The sequence below is a fragment of the Chaetodon trifascialis genome, chromosome 11 (genome assembly GCF_039877785.1).
Source record: "Chaetodon trifascialis isolate fChaTrf1 chromosome 11, fChaTrf1.hap1, whole genome shotgun sequence".
NCBI classification, from domain to species: domain Eukaryota; kingdom Metazoa; phylum Chordata; class Actinopteri; order Chaetodontiformes; family Chaetodontidae; genus Chaetodon; species Chaetodon trifascialis.
This window is the reverse complement of record NC_092066.1, coordinates 7,500,894-7,520,113: the sequence shown is the minus strand read 5'-3', so window position 1 is coordinate 7,520,113 and position 19,220 is coordinate 7,500,894. Positions and strand designations below refer to the sequence as shown.

Here is a 19,220-nt window from a genome sequence, read left to right as displayed (position 1 = left end):
GACTGGTACGCCAATCCATCCACCTCTTTAACTGGTTTGGATGGATTGTCATGAAATTTTGAATGGCTATTGATGCTTTCCAGGTGATTATCCTCAAGACTTTAGTGATGGCCTGACTTATCCCTGAGCGCCACCATGAGCTTCATTGTTAGGGTTTTAAGCAAAATATCCCAGCAGCTATTGGATGGATTGCCATGAAATTACAATAAACTGTAAAAACTTTGATGATGCCTGCAGTTTTCATTTGGTGCCATCATCTGATTTTTGGGGTTTTGACCAATTGCGCTGCAAAAGTAGTGACATTCTCATGCAAATTAGCAAATGTTAGCATGCTAAGGTGGCATGTTAACAATGTCGTTGTGAGCATGTTAGCATTCTGATATTAGCATGTCATTCAAAGCTCCGTAACATCTCAAATCTTCTCGGATTGTTTCATTTGAAGGATTTTTAGAGGCCTGACGAGGTGAAAATATCCAGAATTTCACGCCTCAGATTTATCTTGGAGCACCTTGTAGGGTCTCGACCTACAGGGTGGGAACCAATGACGCAGTGTATTTGATTAGCTGGAGGTGCTAAACATATGGTTAAAATTATCACAAACAAACAAAAGCTACATTCCCATTGACGCACATTGTGTCCTTGAGGTCAAGCAAACATGTTGAATGCATTTCTTTCCTCATGAAACATTTGTGGAGCAGATTTTTTTCTGTTTTTTTTTTTTTTTTAATAGTTCAAATTGCAGATTGTTGACATCCAAGTTCAAAAAAACGGGGACACAGTGGTGCTTCATTGTGCAGCCAGTGGACAAAAACAGGGTACCTTTAATGCTAATCAGGGCACGATAAAAATGTTCTTGGTTGTAGCTGCACCAGTAAAATGTTCACCTCCGTTCCTGCACAGAATTAATCTGCATTGTTTTTGCATCAAATGAATATTCAGACTGGGTTTTTTCTGCCCACGAAAGACAAACGACACCCGATAGAAATGCATTACTTCAGACCAGGTGGACGCTGTCGTAAGGTGATAGTGCTCAGTTTCAGCAGCTCCTGAAATTCAGGAGTCTTGGACGACTTTCAAGCCTTTACATGTCATGATGTCAGAGTGAGAAGTACCTAAAAAAAAAAGTGAAAAGCCCTGGAATTGAACCTGTTATGTCATTACTCAAACAGCTCCTTTTAAGAATTCCTCACGGCGAACAGATTATACCCGCTAACACTTAACTCATCCCTGTTCTTCACACAGCTGGCTCCGGTGTTATAACTCAGTGAGCCTTAAAAAAGGGAGTGTAAAATTCAAATTAGCACCTCAGATGCCACATTTTTAAGATCTGTTGTCACCTGTGAGCCAAAGCTTGTTTACAAAAGGCAAATCTCTCAATGAGTCATGCAGTTAGTCGTCTTGGGAAGTTTGGGCATTTGTTCATGTCAGAGTGGATTAAGTTCAGACGGAGAAGTTGATAAAAGATTGTGATGAAAATGCTGAAAAGGAGAATTTGTGGAATGCTTTGGTGCAGAAGGGGGAGTGATGTTGTATATCAGTGAACAAAGGTAAATATCTGTCAAAGTCACACTATATTCTTCCTTCAGAGCAGCTTGGTAAACAGCCGGTGCTGCATAAAAACAATCATCAAAACCAGAATAACATTTATATGATCTCCCATAAAGAGGCTGTGATGATTCTTTATTTGTGTCATTTATCTCCTTACAAGGAGTCAAGTCATTCCTAAGAGGGCTGGGAAAATCACTGCAACGTGACTATGTCTTCTCTGAGGCACTTAAAGGAAGCTTTCTCCTCCAGAAGGGAAATGTATAAATAAAGTGAAAGCTCGCTCAGTATATAAATAAATGAATTACTCAATAATCAGATTTTCCCACACTGATAGGCTGGGAAGATTTGTCTGATGACAAAGCAAATAAAATGCCCCGAATGGTTCGCTAACTGCATTTTTTTTTTTTCTTTTCACAAACAGAAAAGTGTGATAAAAGTGCAAAAAGGACAATTAATGTTAGTGCGTCATTTCGAATAATTCTTCCCTTGTGTATCTGCTGCATTCTGCAACTGTTTTCCTTGTTCCAGTTATTGAAAGCTTTATGTTGAAAGTTTGGAATTGAAGTATAACTGCAGTACGTTCCTGCAGTCTATGAGGATAAACACCTGATTTCACTCAAACACTCTCTTTCTGTATGTTTAAAATGTGCATCCAAACCCAGGGCTGGAGGAGTTGATATTCATGAATACATTTCTGTTTTGCTACGATACCACAAATGGGGGTGAGCAGCAGGTTCACGGCAGGTTGATCCCGCCGTGCTTCTGATGATGCAGCCTTGCAGCAGGTGGGAAATGTTACGCAGTAAAACCTTATCATCCTTCTCTCCTTCCTCATGTGTCTTTATCTGGTGATTTTTGCTGTGTCTAACGTAAAGAAGAACTCATAATCCTGCACTGAAACGGACAGCATGTAACTCAGTCAGCAGTGGTGCTCTGTCAGTATTTTTACATTTCTAAAAGCAAATATTATTCTTTTTCCTGCATTGTATATATGTCTGAAAACACAGTCAGCAGTTACTTTACAAATGAATGTAATAATTTACATAAGCTTAGAAGATGTGATAGTGTCATCAGATTAACTCCACCAGAACCAGCTGCATCATTGAAATTACGCTTACACATGAATGCATCAGTAAGAATAACCCAGTATTATAGTCTACTATAAGATGACACTCAAGCAGCTGCTTAAATACTTTTGATACTCAAAGTACAAGTTGCTGTTCATACCTCTGTACTTCAACTGAAGTAACATTTCAGATGCAGGACTTTAGCTTGTTTTTGTTTTTTTCCATTGTTTTATAATAAATAAAAGGATTTGGACAGAATTCTTTCACAAATCCTGATCAATCTAGAAAAGCATTGAGATGTGACGTAGAAATCAAAAATGCCACTGATTTTATTTTTCTCTTCTTTTATTTGTCACTGTATGCATTCGGTTATTCAGTGTTAAGTCATTTTCTGTGAAATTAAGCTTTTTTTTTTTTTTTTTAGACTCATGCATCATGTTAGAATATGACCATCAGTCACCCCGGTCAGATTGAAATGTTTTTTCTTAACTGTCATTCTGCTGTTATTCCACAAGGGGGAGCTGCCATGCGACCAGAAGTGAACCGTGATGGCGGTTAAACAGAACCATGTTGACTTTTTTATTTATAAGGAGTGAAATGCATGAATGAAAGTGATATTCCTCGTTTTTGTGAATTGACTGTATGACAGCATCGAACGTTCAAACCAACATGATTTCAGCCGCTCTCCTTTGCTCCTCCTCTACTTTAAACCTCGTTCTGTCTCTCACTCTCATGTCAGCTGCTGCTGCTGCATATTGAGTATTTATTTTGAAACAATGTGTAATGAAACTGAATTTTAATCTCACAGGGATTTGTTGGAGCTAATTACTGTTGTTTGTGACACCCAGTGTTACCGCTGGGAGAGATTAAACGCTGGGTGTTCACAAAACAACAGGATGTATGCACATGCTGGAAAACTGAAATGTTTGATGTTGTGTTATCTTTTAAGAAAATCACTGACATTAAGAGACAGAGGCAGGACGGCTCTGCACGCTCAGGCCCGAAAAAGCTTTCCATCACTAAACCTCTACCTGAAGGAGTGCAGAGCCTTCTCCGTTTGATGTAATGTTAGCTAAACATAAGATTTTCAAAGGCCTTGTGCAAAACAATTCCACTGAAATTCTCTTTGTTTTCCTCTGTTGTTCCTGGCATTAAAAAGTCTAAAATGTAGATTGATGAGATTTGTGGTTTTGCTGTCATTATTTGTGGCTTTGTTTCATTAAAGTTGTCCACATGATGCTTTATTGTGGGCTTGCCTTTGTTATCTGAACACACATGCCCAGAAATAGTTGGAATTTCTAAGATAATTGTTAGATAAACTGTGAAATGTGTGAAAGCTAATAACGCCACCTGAATGCAGGCTGTGCGTGCGGAGGTGAAGGGGGCAGTGAATTGAGGGAACTGATCCGCAGGATTGTCGCTTCCTCCACGCTCTTCACCTTGCCCCACTTCTCCCTTTAATCCCCCTGTTCCATCAAATCCTGCCACTCCCAGCCATCGCCCCACCCCAAAGCCCCTGCAGACACTCACACCCACCACCACTGAAAAATAAACATGCTGCCACGCACAGCCCTTTTTAAATCTGACTCAGATCAAAATCCCCTTCCCTGCTCACGCTGACCCCTAATTTAAAGGTTTCAAGGTGTGGACCATCCTCCAAAAAGCAATCAGCATCAACAACAGCAGCACGGATGCTGAAAGATAACTGTCCCAGCTTTCCTACGAAGGCCTGACACAGATATCTCTGCGTACCATCAATAACATTAATGCTGATTGTTCAGCAGGGTACCCATCTGCAAAATGCTCAAACAGCTCCCGAGGGAGGCCGCTATCTGCAGCATCTCTGCAGCTGCATTCACCTCGAGGAGAGCTGAGCGAGCCTGGAGGACATCGGAAGCAGCGAACACGAGATTCTTTGTTCACCCGAACTCATGCCAGCCTGCGAGACAACTGCCCGCCGTTTTTCATGGTGCCATCCAAGATCTATTTAGAGACGATGCTGCCAAATTAAGCAGCCTTTGCACCTCCAGTGCCACGCCCCCCCACAGTCAGGCCAGCCAATCAGGAAGCTGCGCTGCTGTAGCTGCACAGCTAAGAGAGCTGGTTACTCTCCTCCAGGATATGTTTTAACAGTTTACAGGTCACAGAGTCACCTATTGTGAACTGAACAGTCCTTTTATTAAAACACAGTTTACACAATTTATTGTATACACCCAATGTCATCCTTTTCAATTAGGAGCTTATATAAATTCAGTGAATTATTAATGGTTATTTAGGTTTAAAGGTTTTAAATATTTATGGAGTGAATAGCAAAATGCACATGAATTATGAATGAATACGAGGAATCAGCAAGTATGTTTCTTTGACCTGTGCATCTGTCTCTATTTGAAAATGACATATCCCACGACCTCACAATCCCGTATAAATCTTATAATGCAATTAAAAAGTGTAACGCCCAGTGTCTTATTGTAATCATTTCATTATTTAAAAAAAAGAAAGACGTACTGCCAAAATGCACTGTGTTAATTCATCTTTGGAGAGTTCAGAGTTGCTCAGGAAGAGGAGAAACACCTGCTCGCTGCCGTTGTTCAGGCTCTTTGGGTCCTCCAGAGTCACCGCTGCATCCTCCGTCCTGCTCAAGATGTCTGAACTCACCAACATGCTGCAGCTGGACATGGGAGGGGGCTGTAAAACTTTGGCATGTTTATTGTAGATCTTGTCAGTGCTGTTACCAACAACAGATGTCTTGCATACACTGACACTATTATCCTCCAACGTGCTACGATTTTGACATGAATAAGGACGAGTTTTGTCTTTAAATCTGCAAATAATCATTGATTTTAGGTCAACCCCGACATGCACATGGCTGACACAAGATAGTGGTACAAGAAACCTGCAGAGAAGCCACATGAAGGAGAGGATAATGGGTGAAGTGGATTAATTTTGTCTCGCTGAGCATCTCCTCTGTTCAGATGAAGTCCCACGTTGGCAAAGAGTTCTTTCAGTTTGGAGTTTATCAACCTCTGCTGGCCCAAGGACTAACCTGCCATTATCACCCCATGAAAAGAACATAGCCGTAATGATTATTCCTTTGAAAATGTCAAACCGCAGTCCAAACTCCTGTAGATTAATCATACATTGTGATCAAATGGATGCCATGTGTTTGATTCTCCCTCCAGTGTTGCTTTCATTAACTGTTTTTTTGGGGGGGTTTTCCTGCAGATCCTGTGCTTCTCCGCTGTGGGCGTGTAGCTTTGCTTGAAGCCCATTTAGTGCAGTGGCAAGTAACGGAAATATCTGTTTATAGCAGAGGTAAAGTGGTTCCACTTTCATTGCTGTTGTAAACATTTTAAGCATATTTGGAGCACAAAAGTACAAAAAAAATATCAGGAAATTACAGAGTTACTGTGTAAATAGAACGTGCTGGGAAAGGCTCTCCAGATTTTCCTCTTCTCTGTAGTAACTGGAGAGAAAGTTGCCGCTGTTGGGGAAATTCTTCAGAAATTGGAACTGCATTGCATCCAAAGGTCTGAGGGCGACGTGCCTTTGATGTGAGGGAGTCGTGCACCTCTCTATTATTCCTGCAGTTGGCTTTAAAAATATGAAATTGCTCAAAATACAAACTGTTGAAGTCATACCTCCCCCCACAGCTGTAGTAAATACAGTAAGTCACAGTCAAACTGAAACATGTGCTCCACTCAGCCAAATAAAACCCAAAGGGAAAAATGGTATTTTTTCACTCACAAAAATACAACCGTTACCCCGAACCCTCCATCAGCCGCATCATTCTGTGTGACCTGCCTCTGATCGACTTTAACTCAGGTAACAGGCTGACTACTGTTACCTCCAAATGCCTGCAGTCACGGTAGAAACTCCAAGAGGTTCCCTCATTGAAAGTGTGCAGGATGTTGTGTATGTGGTATTGCCTTTTCTGGGATTCATGTCTCCCAGGGGTAACAAGCACGAAGTGTCCATGCAAGCACAAGTCAGGAAGAGCTGTTCCTGCTTAATGTAACTCATGCTCAGGAGATGAAACATGGTGGCAAGATATTAAATTTAAGATAACTCACTTCATCCAAAATACAGCACTGTACAGCCATTACTATTCAGCAGACATTCAGTATACACTGTATGTCATATTGACCGCATGACGGAGCTGGCATCTGTATATACGCCTCAAACAAATATTGTTCTTGAATTACCTCCACATGAAAAGCTTACTTCCAAAACAATACCGTATGTATTGTATATATGTTGCTGCCATCATGTGAAAACCCTGCGACTTTGGTGTGTTTAGTGTTCTGACTCGACTTTGAAGCCCAAATTCCTGCTCAGACACTCACACTGTTATACATCAGCCTCCTCCGCTTCCTCTCAGTTAGTTGTATCTGAGTGCATTTCAGTGGTAATAGCAACAACAGACCTGAATTAATGAGAGCTTCCTTTCATGTAGGTATCCCAGGAAGCTGTGTCAGAGACCCTGTTTATACCTGGCATTAACAGGCGTCTTGTGTGATCTGATCACAAGTGGACAGAGCCGAATACAAGTGTAAACGACCACCGAGACGCATTGTGATCCGAGCTCTCGGACCATTTGTCGAGGTGGTCTGGGGCGCGTGTAACAACATATCTTTTTTTAGTGTAAACGCTAAAGCATCCCGGAACAGGAACATACCTCATCAATGCAGAACACAGTGTTTGCTTTGCCGACAGCTTGCCAAAGCTTGTCCTGCGCTCATTTGCAAGTTGTAAATGATTTCATCCTGCCAATCTCAACAGCTGGAACACCCCATTCATGCATATTAGTTCTTGAAACACTTTTGTTAGCTAGCTGTTCGCCTCTGTGAAGAAAATCTGGTGATGCATAAAAACTGTGCACGGGGCCCTTTGACCTTATGACGTAGGCAGTGATGTAATCTGAACACAAGTGGTCAGCTTGGAGGCCGTGGACAGGCGGGACAGACGCAGGCGTGAACGGCGTCTCCACTGTCCGCTCGAGATCGGATCACACAAGACACACGTTAATGGCGGATGTAAACAGAGTGAGAGGCTTATTATGAACTATACGAGGGCCCCAGGTCAGATACGTGAAAGGAATGCAGCTACAATTTATGATGTCAATTACACCTGTACTTCACCAGCCGTGACATGCCAACAAGTCTGGCACGAAAAAGGCTCATAGAGCGTTCCTCCTTGGAAAAAAGTCAGAAAGTTTTTCTCAGTGACTTAGATTAGTCTGAGCAGGCGGGACTGAGAACAGGGCCGTCCTTTTCCTGTGCCAGTGCCTGGAAAATGGAAATTCATGCAAAAATTGAGCTCAACGCAGCTGTCGGTGGTTGTAAGTCAATTTGTAGAAAAAGAACAACCATGAAATCTGCATATTCCTACAGATATCAGACTGAATAATAAAGAGGAAGGCAAGGAAACCTATGACGACAGTTCACAACAGGTTTGTGGATTAACCAGGCCACTGTTTACTCTTCTTCTTCTTCTTCTTCTTCTTCTTCTTCTTCTTCTTCTTCTTCTTCTTCTTCTTCTTCTTATTATTATTATTATTGTGAATTTGGATGAAACCACCCCATAGGTTGGACTTTTCTGCAGAAAATGCGACGAACTTAAAGCTCTCGTAGGGACTGAGAACGTTCTATAACTCATGAAGCCTTTCAGCTAAACTCAAAACTGCGTGGTGGTCAAGTTAAAAACAAGGTTGTTTATGTTCACCTTTGGAAAGTTTACTTTTTTTGATACACAGTGTTCCAGTCCAAAAGAGATGCATCTTACAGGGAAAAAAACATCCCCTGAAGGTCGTCTTTTAATACCCCCCAAACATCTACAACACAAAGAATTATGTCATTTCATGGACAGGATAAGGTTTAAGGTTGAGGATGAGGTTGTCATTTATTTTTCTTATTCACAACAAATCCCACTCCAATTACTCTCTGTCACTTATTTTCTGACTACGCTGCGTGTGACGCTCAGCCCCGAGCTTACAGGCTCCACAAATATATAGTTTCTGTAATTTCCAAAAACAGCTTGGCACTGTCGTTTGGAGCAGAGGTGTCTCAAACAGGCACTATTTCCAGCCGCGGATTAACACACATTTGGGCTCCAGTGAGTATTTTCTGGCAGCAGGACGGTGTGGGATCCACTGAAAATAAACTACAGTTCCCACGTCACTCTCGTTGTAATGAAGGATCATGTCACCCCGACGGCGCGGCTCACTGATGTGTTTTTAATAGGTTTCGGACAACAGAGGAGCTCCATGGGACGGAGGAATAAGCTCTGTCTTCACAGGCAGTGCTTGTTAATAGGATTGTATGCCATATGGTTTATTCAGTGCCATCTGATCATCAACTTTCCCCACAGGGATCCCCGTCTAGTAGCAATTTATTTCATCATTAACAGCGTCATGCATTATGAGCGTTTTATTACTTTATTTATGTATTTTAAATACAATCTGAGTACAGAGTATTTGACACCCAAAGACTGATAGCTTGGGACAAATGATGAACATCCATACCTCTGAAATTATGTTTATTCAGCAGACATTATAGAATGTTTGATAAAACATTTTTTGGCACAGTTGCTTAATGATAATAAGCTGTCCCGTTTCTGTGTGGTAATCTAAATAAATATGCAAAAACCATAATTTACTTCCCAAATAAATACAATATAAACTACAATAAAAGATGCACCGCATCCACGCCGCACACTGCACCTCCTCAGGAAAAAACAAAAAAAAACACAATTTATTGTACGTCAGGCAAACAGTTGCGATGGGTTCAAACCAAATAAAGATTGTCGAACATGCTTCATAACTCATTTCAGCAGCTTATTCTGCCCTAAAACTCTACCAGGCAATAGAACTAGGAGGCATTTGATGGGCCGGTAAAAGGCTGTACTGTGGGCTTTGGATCAGAGAGAGTGGCAGAGTTTTACTGATGGATGCAAACACATTTCTGCATCCTGACTCTACCTCAGTTAGTTTTCTGCCAGCGAGAGGAAAAACAAAAGCATTCCCCTCTTTCACACCTCAGATAAGCTAAAACCTCTGAGCGTAAACGTCCACAACTTACACCCAGAGCTCATATTAATGAGGTCATATCACCTGGAACTTGAGACGTTTATGAATCGAAGTTAATGAACTCATCATGCGCGTTGAATTGACTTTTGGCAATTCTTTGAGGAACATAATTCCAGATGATTATGGGTAATTGTAATATTAAGTTATTTGGGGAAAAGTATAATAAAAGGTTTGAAATGATGATTTCTCTGTGTGTGATGAGAGCAGGTGGGATAAATTCTCATGTCTTTCTATTACTGTTAAAGTGAGAGAGGGTTTACGTGTTTTGAAATGGGTCCTCGTTGTTAATCTACACAACATCAATATACAAAACACAAGAATTAAAGGTGGGTATCAAACCTGGAGCTATATAAAAGGATCGTCAAATTCATATGAATAACATGTTCCTTTACCTGTGTAATAACACTGCAATCAGTAACACTAGTGCATACAAGCAGGGAAATGGGTCACAAAGTCACCTGTGATAAATACAACTCAACACACCTTTAAAGTCAGTGTCCCTTCTGCAGACAGCTGATCTCCACCCATCAGGTTATGTCAATGCTTCAAACTATCCTGCACAGAGCTTAAAGTAAACATTGGTGCATCACATAGATTTAGGTTTTTGTTTTGTTTATGGCTTTGAAATGGGTTTTTGAGCACTTTTGCTGCCTGAAAGGTGATTTACTGTCAGCATTATCATCATGTGAGCTACAAGATTTGGAGTTCATGGATATGAAGTGTAGTAACAGCAATAATCTAGTCCACCATCGCTCATCTATGGCTTGTACTACTACGCAAATGTAACATCACAAACATAATGCTGCTACATTGTTTGTTACACCACAGTTTACAGTGTTACTACACAGATAGAAAAGATAATAAAAACCCTTTGGTATGAACAGTCATTTTCTGTGTCTCTTTACATGGAATGCACACAACCGCAGCACTCGCTGTCCGTGTGATTCGCTTACAATGTGTATGGACAGACGCCAACAGAAATAAAAAATCAAGTCTGCCTGTCACAGAAAAGGCCGCCGTGGAGCAGCCTGAAAAACGTTCCCATCTTTTCCTCCTTTCCTTGAGTTTATATTCCACAGTTTGTCTTTAACAGCATCCACGTTCAACTGTTCCAACAGAGGCTGAGAGCAGCAACAAGAGGTGATGAGTCCATTCCTCTGGGTCATACGCACCCGCAGTTCTTCGCTGACACGTTCTGTACCGTGTGATAGCGACTGTTGTTGTCCAGGAAGGAGAAGTCCTTTTCGAAGGCGGTCGGCCGGCAGCAGGGCCCGTTGCTGACCTTGTCCTTGCGGCCCCTCTTCTTGAAGCCCGTCTGCATCATGTGCTTCATGGTGATGTCGTAGTTGTGCCGGTGGGCCGTGCACTTGCCGCTGCAGTAGCGCAGCAGCACCGTCTCGTCGCTGTCATAGCCGAGACCCAGTTCGCTCACGGTCAGCTCCAGCTCCCTCAAGGAGCAGGGCTTGGGCCTCCGGGCTCTTTTAGTCCTTCGGGCCTGCTTCTCACCCAGGCGCCGGCTCTTCCTCCTCTTCCTGTCGAGCAAGGTCCCGACCACATGCTGAAGCTCGCCCTCCGTGAAGCTCTGGAACATCATGGAAACTGACAGAGAGGAGATAGATCAACATCTAAAGGCAGCTGGTAGGGGTGTTATCTGAGCTTTGTTTAAGTGTGAATTCAGATAATAATCAGACATGGGGCTAGGACAGATGGTTCTCAGAGATAGCACACTGAGGTTGGCAGGGTGATGAAAGTCACACACAAACACAACACCACAACTTTTTATCAGACACCACGACAGCTACAAACTAGTCTTATCACACTCTGTATCACAGGATGTGTTAGAATTCCCTGAAGCCCACTTAAGCTGATGAATGCCTCTCAGTGAGGCCATGTGGAACCAAAGGAAAGTGGGTGTATCATCCTCTCCTGAAGGTTATAGTGGTTCTATGGGGAGCCAGTGAACTATGAGGTGCTAATTGACTGCAGATTATTGTGAGACATTGAAACAAGCTCTGTAAACAACAGAGGCAGGCACTGAGTGTTCCCGTCTGAACCCCAGCACCTTTCACATGGCACCTTATCGCAGACCAGACGAGGAAGAAAGTTTATCTTACACTCTGAGAGGAGGGAGTTCATGTCGTCCGCTGAGCGGGTTCTCCGATGAACACCACCCATCTGCCGGGGCAACGCCGTCAATTCTGCCGATGACGACGGCGGCGAGGCCTTGGATGTCGATTCTGATGATGAAGACCGTCTTGACGAGGACGTGTGCGGATATTTCGCCTTAGGTCTGAACTGTTCGATAGAGGCCATGTTTCTAACGAGGAGGATGGACAGGGCTGCGCCACAGAGCACGAAGGCAAAAGTAGCACCTTTCCATAACTTCATCTTAGAACGTGGAGGAGCATTGAAACTCTGTGGGGAGAAACAGACAAACGTCAGACATGTTCAAACAGTCACGCCTTCAAACACGTAAACCACCATGTCGACTTGTCACATTAAAGCCCAGAGAACAATGTAAAAATTGTTATTCTCTGTGCCATCGCATTTCTTTGACTCTTCCCTGAATCCGCTTCTCTCAACGGGGCCTTTATTTTTCCGTCAGTTTACTTTTTCTGATTCTGCTGTCAGCTCATTTTCACTTTAAGTGGGTTCATGATCTGCGAGCTTGACATCACTTGCTGACACCTGAGAATGCAGTGTGTGTTTAATCGCAGCTGCCTCAAGAGGAAAAAGCAAAACTGCAATTTCTTATTTGAGCTGAAGGCAGGTTGGATGAGTTTTTGCAGCCCTTTGCCCTTTGAGTCTTCTTTAAAGTTTCTGTAACATATAAAAAATACCTGAAGTGGATGTGAGCAGGAGCTTCTTCTCTTCACGTCTGAATGAAAAAACATGTTTCTTTGCAGAAAGAAATGTTCCTGAAACATCCTGTTTCATATGCATTTCTTCGTTGACGGGAATCTCTAAGCCACACCTATTCGCAGCAATGCTCTATACGGTGAGGCCTCCGTGAACGTGTGTCTGTACATCCCTTTATCTTATACCGCCCCTCCCTTTAAATAGACACTGCCCCACAGCAGCCACAGCAGTCAAATTGGAGGAATCAAACTTTATGTTCTCTCTTTCCTTATTGTCATGCCGCAGGTATCTGAGAAGTTTTACAAGCTCGCGTCTTTGTATTTCTCATATCATGTCACCGGCGAGCAGAGCATTTCCCCAGAGCCGGAAATGGTATACTGGCAGTGACTAACAACAAATCCAGACTGGCCTTACAAAGTGTTTTGCCAGACTGGCTTCTGTAGAGTACATATACAGGCTGCTGCAGTGTTTACAATGGGACAAAATGGCACATGTCTTTGTCTAGTTTTGCAGAGAGAAACAGAAATCTGAAATAAATGACTTTGCGCTCTCGGCATGTTTGCCCTGCAGATCACATTAAACTCAAAAAGCGCCTGAATAATAGTGGGAACATGTCGGTTCTGGTGGAAATTCGCTTATTGTAGTGAAGTAGGTTAAACAAAAAAAGAACTATAGGCAAATTCAGGCAGCGCTCCACTGTGTCTGTCCGGGACACCGCAGAGGGGAAAATACAAAGAGGCTGCCTGCATGAGCTGCAGCGGGATAAACAGTGTGTAAACAGGTATAACCAGTCCTATCAGTCACGGTTTGACTCATCACTCATAATTCCATATGGGTTTGACATGGTGAGCAGCCTCTGCACAATGAAGGGGTGAATGGTATTTATGCGAAAGTCAAACATTTCAGCCGGCAACCTCATTTGACACAGTAAATCAAACGAGGAGCTGCAGCCGCTGCAGAGCGTTACTCGTTGCCCGGCTATACGTCTGACATTCACTGTTTGCGCTGTTTAATCATCAGACATGATAGATCGACGCCTCGTGGAAAGTCTCATTTTGTTTCTGTTGCTTCAACACCAACTCCTCACACCGGAGCCGTCACATGCTCCATCTCTAAATATGATGCATTTTCAATTAAAAAAGAGCAAGTTTGATATGATGTATGGCAGAGGATGAGATCACTGTTTTCTTACACTGTTAATAGGTCAGGGCAGAACAATTACTCAGCCTCGGAGTTAGCCGTTTCACACAGCCGTGATACATCAACGCCTGCGGCCTGTTCGCTCTGCAGCTCATCTTAATAAAACAATTAACTAGTAAAAAACAGACAAGTCCTCAGCCTCAGTCGCTGGTGCTGGACGAAGCCTGGTCGTCAAACATTGATCTCATGTCCTTGAGGACACTTTGATTGTCATAATTGCTCCACTCAGAAACACATTAGTCCCATCTGCAGTCGATTGCCGCCAATAAAAGTGCCAAGGAGCATTCTGCAGCTTGTTCAGATGGTCACGGATGATTAATCAGAACAGATATTTAATATCTACCGCTGGCCCTCCCTGTCATGGACATAAATATACAGACATTGATGGAGGAAGAGGCACCAGTGTTTTCTTAGGTGAGCAACGGAAAGACATGAGTGAGTGGTCCATTTCCTGAAAGGATAAATGCTGCTGTTTTCCAGCAAACAGAGAAGAGCAACAAGGCAGAGGATACAGCGGAGCCCCAGAGGACTCTCCAGCAGAAGGTAAAGCCATCCTCAAACTGAGACATAAAAGTGCAGATGAGTCACAAAGACAACTAAAACAGCTCCCACACAGTCGCAGCACGTCTGGCCCAAAGCATCGCCGCTGATGTGCCCATGCACGCTCCGAGATAAGGCCGGATGGACGTGTGAGGCCCAAAACAAACGCCGAGGATCATCCATTCACAAGGAGAGCAGACAAACTCTGCACGCATGAAAGTTCTCATTAGGATTTTGTGTTTCTAGTGGGAGTGAATCTGAGGTATGTGAAGAAATAGCACACCTGATGTTTGCTGTCAGCCATATGTCACCTGAAAAGCTACCAACGGAGTGAAAACACTCCCAGAGGATCATTAACGTGTTTGAGGCAAACCATGAAAGTGAACTGCGAAGCCAAGAATTCCTCAGTCTGTCAAAGCCATTCCTGAGACATTATGCATTCCCCAACGCATGCAGCGTACACTGGAGCGGTCCTCAACCCTCAACCGAGCTCTTGTTGTGACTCAAAGATCGCATTATTTCAAAAGACACAATAAAATTGATGTTTTGGAGGAATAATTGGGTCAGTGGCCACGGCGCTGCTAAGCTGGCTGTAATGTAATTACAGCAGCATGGGCACTCGTGTCCTCCCCTCCCTCCCATGCCAGAAGGAGACGCTCAACAGAATACCACAGCCCGTGGAAGATGAACTGGAGATCTGTCAAAATGCGGATAAGGGGCGTCTGTGGTTCACACTTCTGAATGAAGCCGGCAGACAGGGGATGCCTTCTTGTCAGCTCGCTTGGATCTTGACCAGTGTGACATGATTGCAGCGAGAGAAGATCATAGAAAGGAATGAATGAATGAATGAATGAATGAATGAATGAATGAAGAGGCTTCTTTGTGCTGGGGGAAAAAAAAAGCAGATACCAACTTTTATGCCTCACCACTCTGTAGAGTTCGCTCCTATACATTCCCCAAACACAGCCTGTTGTGTCTCACTCCCTCTCCCTCCCTGTGACTCACATACCATAAACACACACATGCAGCAATTGCGTGGTTTCGCTTTCCCCAAATGGTATGACACCGGCTCTGCGTAGAGATCGAGTCTAACCTTCCGTTCTTGTCCAGACACCCATTTCGCTTCCAGGGCGCACACGCACTCCCAGCAGCACCATCACATAACACTAGATAATCCATCTTACATAATGCAGCAGCTTCTTGATATCTACGTATGTCCACAGGTCTCAGCATTGTGTGTTTGCCGCTGCACAACCTGAGGCCTCTACCTACAGAACATTATAACCACGATGTGTGTTTCCAGTTCAGCTCCACCCATGTGACTGCTGCCTCTGCGCTACCGTGAACACACCCCGTAAATACCTGCACTGAAAAGATAACAGAGGAGCGTAACAAGCAGCGGGAAAGGCACCTACTGTGTTGTTGCAAGGAAACAACGTGCTTTAGGGAGTCCTGGAGAGGCATTGTCTTGTCTTTTCCCTCTTAAGTGAGCATCAGGAGGCCTGGGGACAGCTAGAGAGTGCTTGGGGAGGTAATAGGGACATATTCCAAAGATCAGGGCGGGATTAGCACTAATGCCTGCCGGCTTTATCTGCAGTCACGTGGGTTAACACCTGGCTGCAGTGTTGGTGGCGGAGCCTGGTTCTTGCTGTGTGTGTGTGTGTGTGCGTCTGTGATAATCCATCAGACACCTCTAGCTCAGGGGTTAGGCCAGCAAGCACGGCCCACAGAGAGCGCCAGCAGGCCCTTCTTCTTCTTCTTCTTCTTCTTCTTCTTCTTCCTCTTCTTCTTCTAAAACCTGTCCTGCTTTCAGTGAAAATAATGAAGAAAAGTGACGAGCTCAGTTGGTTAGATCTGTTGCTCTGGCACCAGGGTGGGCCAAAAGGCTGTAAAATAAAGTGGATGTTCTGAGCCAGGATTGGCTGTTCTAAATCCAGCCTCGGTTCTAATGCAACTGAAAAAGGCTTAGGTTAGACTGTGCTGTAATTTTGCTGGGCAACCGCTTCTGTTGGCTCACGCTCTGTCACTCAATAACCATAGGATAATTAAAACAAGCCTGTTCCTTGTTAGTGGAAAAGCTGCCGTTCGTTATCGAGGATCAAATGCTGAAAGGGGAAAACATGTGTGGGTCACGCCGGAGAAACTGATCATTTTGACGCTCGCTCTATAAACACGACTCCTGCATCCCTTTGATCGGCTGGATGTAGGTGAGTGGTCGAAAAGGTTTGATTTTGGAAGCCAAACAAGTCACAGATTTACACAGATTAATCCAGTGACCTAACAGCCCAACACAAAATCTCACGACTCAAACCTGTTGCTGTTAGGGTGGGGATAATGAGGTGCGAGGGGAAGATACTCTTATAGATGCACAGTCAACACCTGTCCCAGTTTGTCTGCTCCTTTCTATTACTGGCCGCATTTAGTCAAGATTTAGTCCTGACATGCATTTAAATAGCCTTTCAAACAGACAAAGGGGTTACATGAGGCTTGGCAGGCTAACGCCACCTTGCCTCATCATTTTTGAGTGAGCGGCGAGGAAGATCGATGTTCTCTCAGCTACTTCATAAAGAAGAGTCTGGCCTGCTATAGCGCCTGCTAATCTGTCTATGCCAGATCCTCTTTTAACACAACAGCATAGCCTCTAAACCCATGTTAAACATGTTGATGTTGCTGTTACAAAAGGCTGACGGCCATCTGGCACACGCTGAATACCACTTTCAGATATGACCCACGCGAGCAAGCACAAGCAAGTACAAACATCTCAAATATGACACTTTATGTCTTTATAAGGCTGTGCTCTCCTCAAAGGACCATTAATTATTTGCATGCATGCTGTATATTCGAGCAGGAATCTAACGAAAGAAATATGCTGATGAGACGAGGAGCAGCGGCGCATCAGTTCAGCCTCCCCTTCAGTTTCCTGCAGTTATGACCAGCTTTGGCAGGCTATGAAAGTTGAACAGCTCAGTTGACTGCAGGCTTAACCTCTATCCGGCCTCTTGGGGCTCTGCTAGACACAGCATAATCTCTACATATGATATGGGCTTAGTGAGAACGGATCATCACTCCAGTAAAATGCCCATAGTGTAAATCATCAAGTTTGCTCCATTCTATTTTTAGATGACAATTTTACCTATTATAACTCTTCTCATTTCAATGATTAAAGGTGCAGCTCTGCAACAAAAAAATAAATAAAATCCATCTCTAAAATGCTGAACAAAGAGAAATATAATGATCTGAATTCTAAAAGCTGTGCTCCAATTTTTGGGAAAAGAAAGCCAGAAAGCTTGGAGAGCAATTATGCATGACAATGAAGCAAACCACCCTGCTGGATAAGTACAGGAAAAGAAAATATTCCTCCCTGACCAAACAAACTTGTCTGCATGGTGAGAGGCTGCTGAAATTCTGCAAGAATATAATAATTCTTTTTCTTTCCTACACAGTGGCATGGCCCTTGTAATCAGTGGTTCCCGCTCTGCAAACATTTCGTGACAGGCCTCTGTGCACTATTGACATGTGCCTCCAGCAAGGACCGCTTGTTGATACAGATAATCCAGCGTGTGTTTTCTGCCACTCAAGCACTTGGTGAGGCATCCCTGTCAGCGGCACCTAACGCCTTCCCCATAAGCTGCCGGCTTAAACTAACAAAAGAAGATGTGGTGTCCTTACCGTTCGGCCGGCTAATCCAGACTTAGCTGCGTGGCGTCGTCTTCAGCTGACCTCCACAGGCAAGTGCTGGCTGGGTAAGTCCATCATCATCACAGGCGAGAAGCGAGGGCAGGACTCCTGCTTGTTCCCTTGAAAATCATCACAACTCCCTGCAAGTAGGAGAGGTGTCCTGACTTGATTCAGGTCCAGGCTGTACTATTCTTTTATCATATTTGCACTTCCATAGAACTCTTTTAAGTTGCAAAGATCAAGATCAGCATTCCTCTGAATGTAAGTGTGCGCCTCATGGCACTCAGGGCGATCCATTCAAAAAGAGGAGAGTTGTGTGTTTAGAAAAGTCCCTGACTTGGTTTCTGGTTCACTTCACAAAACTTCTGCCATCATGCTTCTCCATGTGGACTGTCTGGTCCCCCTTTTTGCACAAACCTGAACCTGAAACAGAGGAACAGAGCAGGACAGAGGTGCAGTGTCGTGTAATAAACAGATCTTACAGATACCTTAACTTTTATTCCATCTGTTGTGAAACTGCTTCCACTTCAGGCCATTTTATCTCCATGCAACAGCACTGTTGGAAAGCCAATCCACATCTCCTTACCCTCATTCCAGCAGCAGGTCTTCTCTTTAGCTCCAAGGAGGGCAACTCTGCGGGTTGAGAAGATGGGTTAGGGTGAGGAGGGAGAACGTGGTTACCGTAAGCGGAGCAGAGTGCTCCTCTGATGCCTCTGCCTGCCTCCCCCCCTCAACTGTTGCTCCTCCTCCTCCATAGTTGTGCTTGTGGGCCGAGTCGGATTACTCCTGACATGATAATCTCCCTGGCTCTAGCTCCAGGAGCACTAAAGGATGCTTTGGCCTGAGCAAGGGCTTACATTTACCTTCTGCCGCAAGAGAGTCTACCATCTTAAGTGGGTGAGTGGTAATAACCTCGACTGGGCAGATCAGAGCAGTCAGAGGAGTCTGGAGAAGCAAGTGTCTTTCAATCTTTTAGGGGGAATTAAGAAAGTTCACAATTGGTTTAAAGGGTGCTAAGACAACACTAACCCCAGTTAAATGGAATTATCACAGCAGAGGTATTTCATGATGATTCAATGAACAGTTGGCTGGAGATAAAGGCAGGGCTGTTGTTGTCGAGAATCTCACGTTTACGTCTCCTCCAATACAAACCAGTTTTTTAGCCCTTGAGCTTCGAGCAGCAAATGAGGAGCAGATGGCCGTGCTTTTGGAAGGTATCAGGCACTCCAGACTGCAATCTAAAT

The 19,220-nt window shown here is 43.8% G+C and overlaps 1 protein-coding gene across 1 annotated transcript; it reads right to left on the bottom strand.

Annotated features, from left to right (window-relative positions):
- Positions 1-9,132: 9,132 nt before the first annotated feature.
- On the bottom strand, positions 9,133-18,677 carry LOC139338963 (neurturin). Its single transcript, XM_070974339.1, has 4 exons — positions 18,563-18,677; positions 17,968-18,399; positions 11,814-12,114; positions 9,133-11,298 (listed from the first exon to the last, which is right to left on the bottom strand). The coding sequence occupies exons 3-4, from the start codon at positions 12,085-12,087 to the stop codon at positions 10,862-10,864; spliced, it is 711 nt and encodes a 236-aa protein (XP_070830440.1). The 5' UTR covers positions 12,088-12,114; positions 17,968-18,399; positions 18,563-18,677; the 3' UTR covers positions 9,133-10,861.
- Positions 18,678-19,220: the final 543 nt, after the last annotated feature.

Excerpts from the sequence above, each read along its gene's own strand:
- LOC139338963 (XM_070974339.1), bottom strand. The coding sequence starts at position 12,087 with ATGAAGTTATGGAAAGGTGCTACTTTTGCCTTCGTGCTCTGTGGCGCA. Across the intron at positions 11,299-11,813 it reads GAACTCCCTCCTCTCAGAGT|TTTCCATGATGTTCCAGAGC; the intron begins GTAAGATAAACT and ends CCTCTCTGTCAG.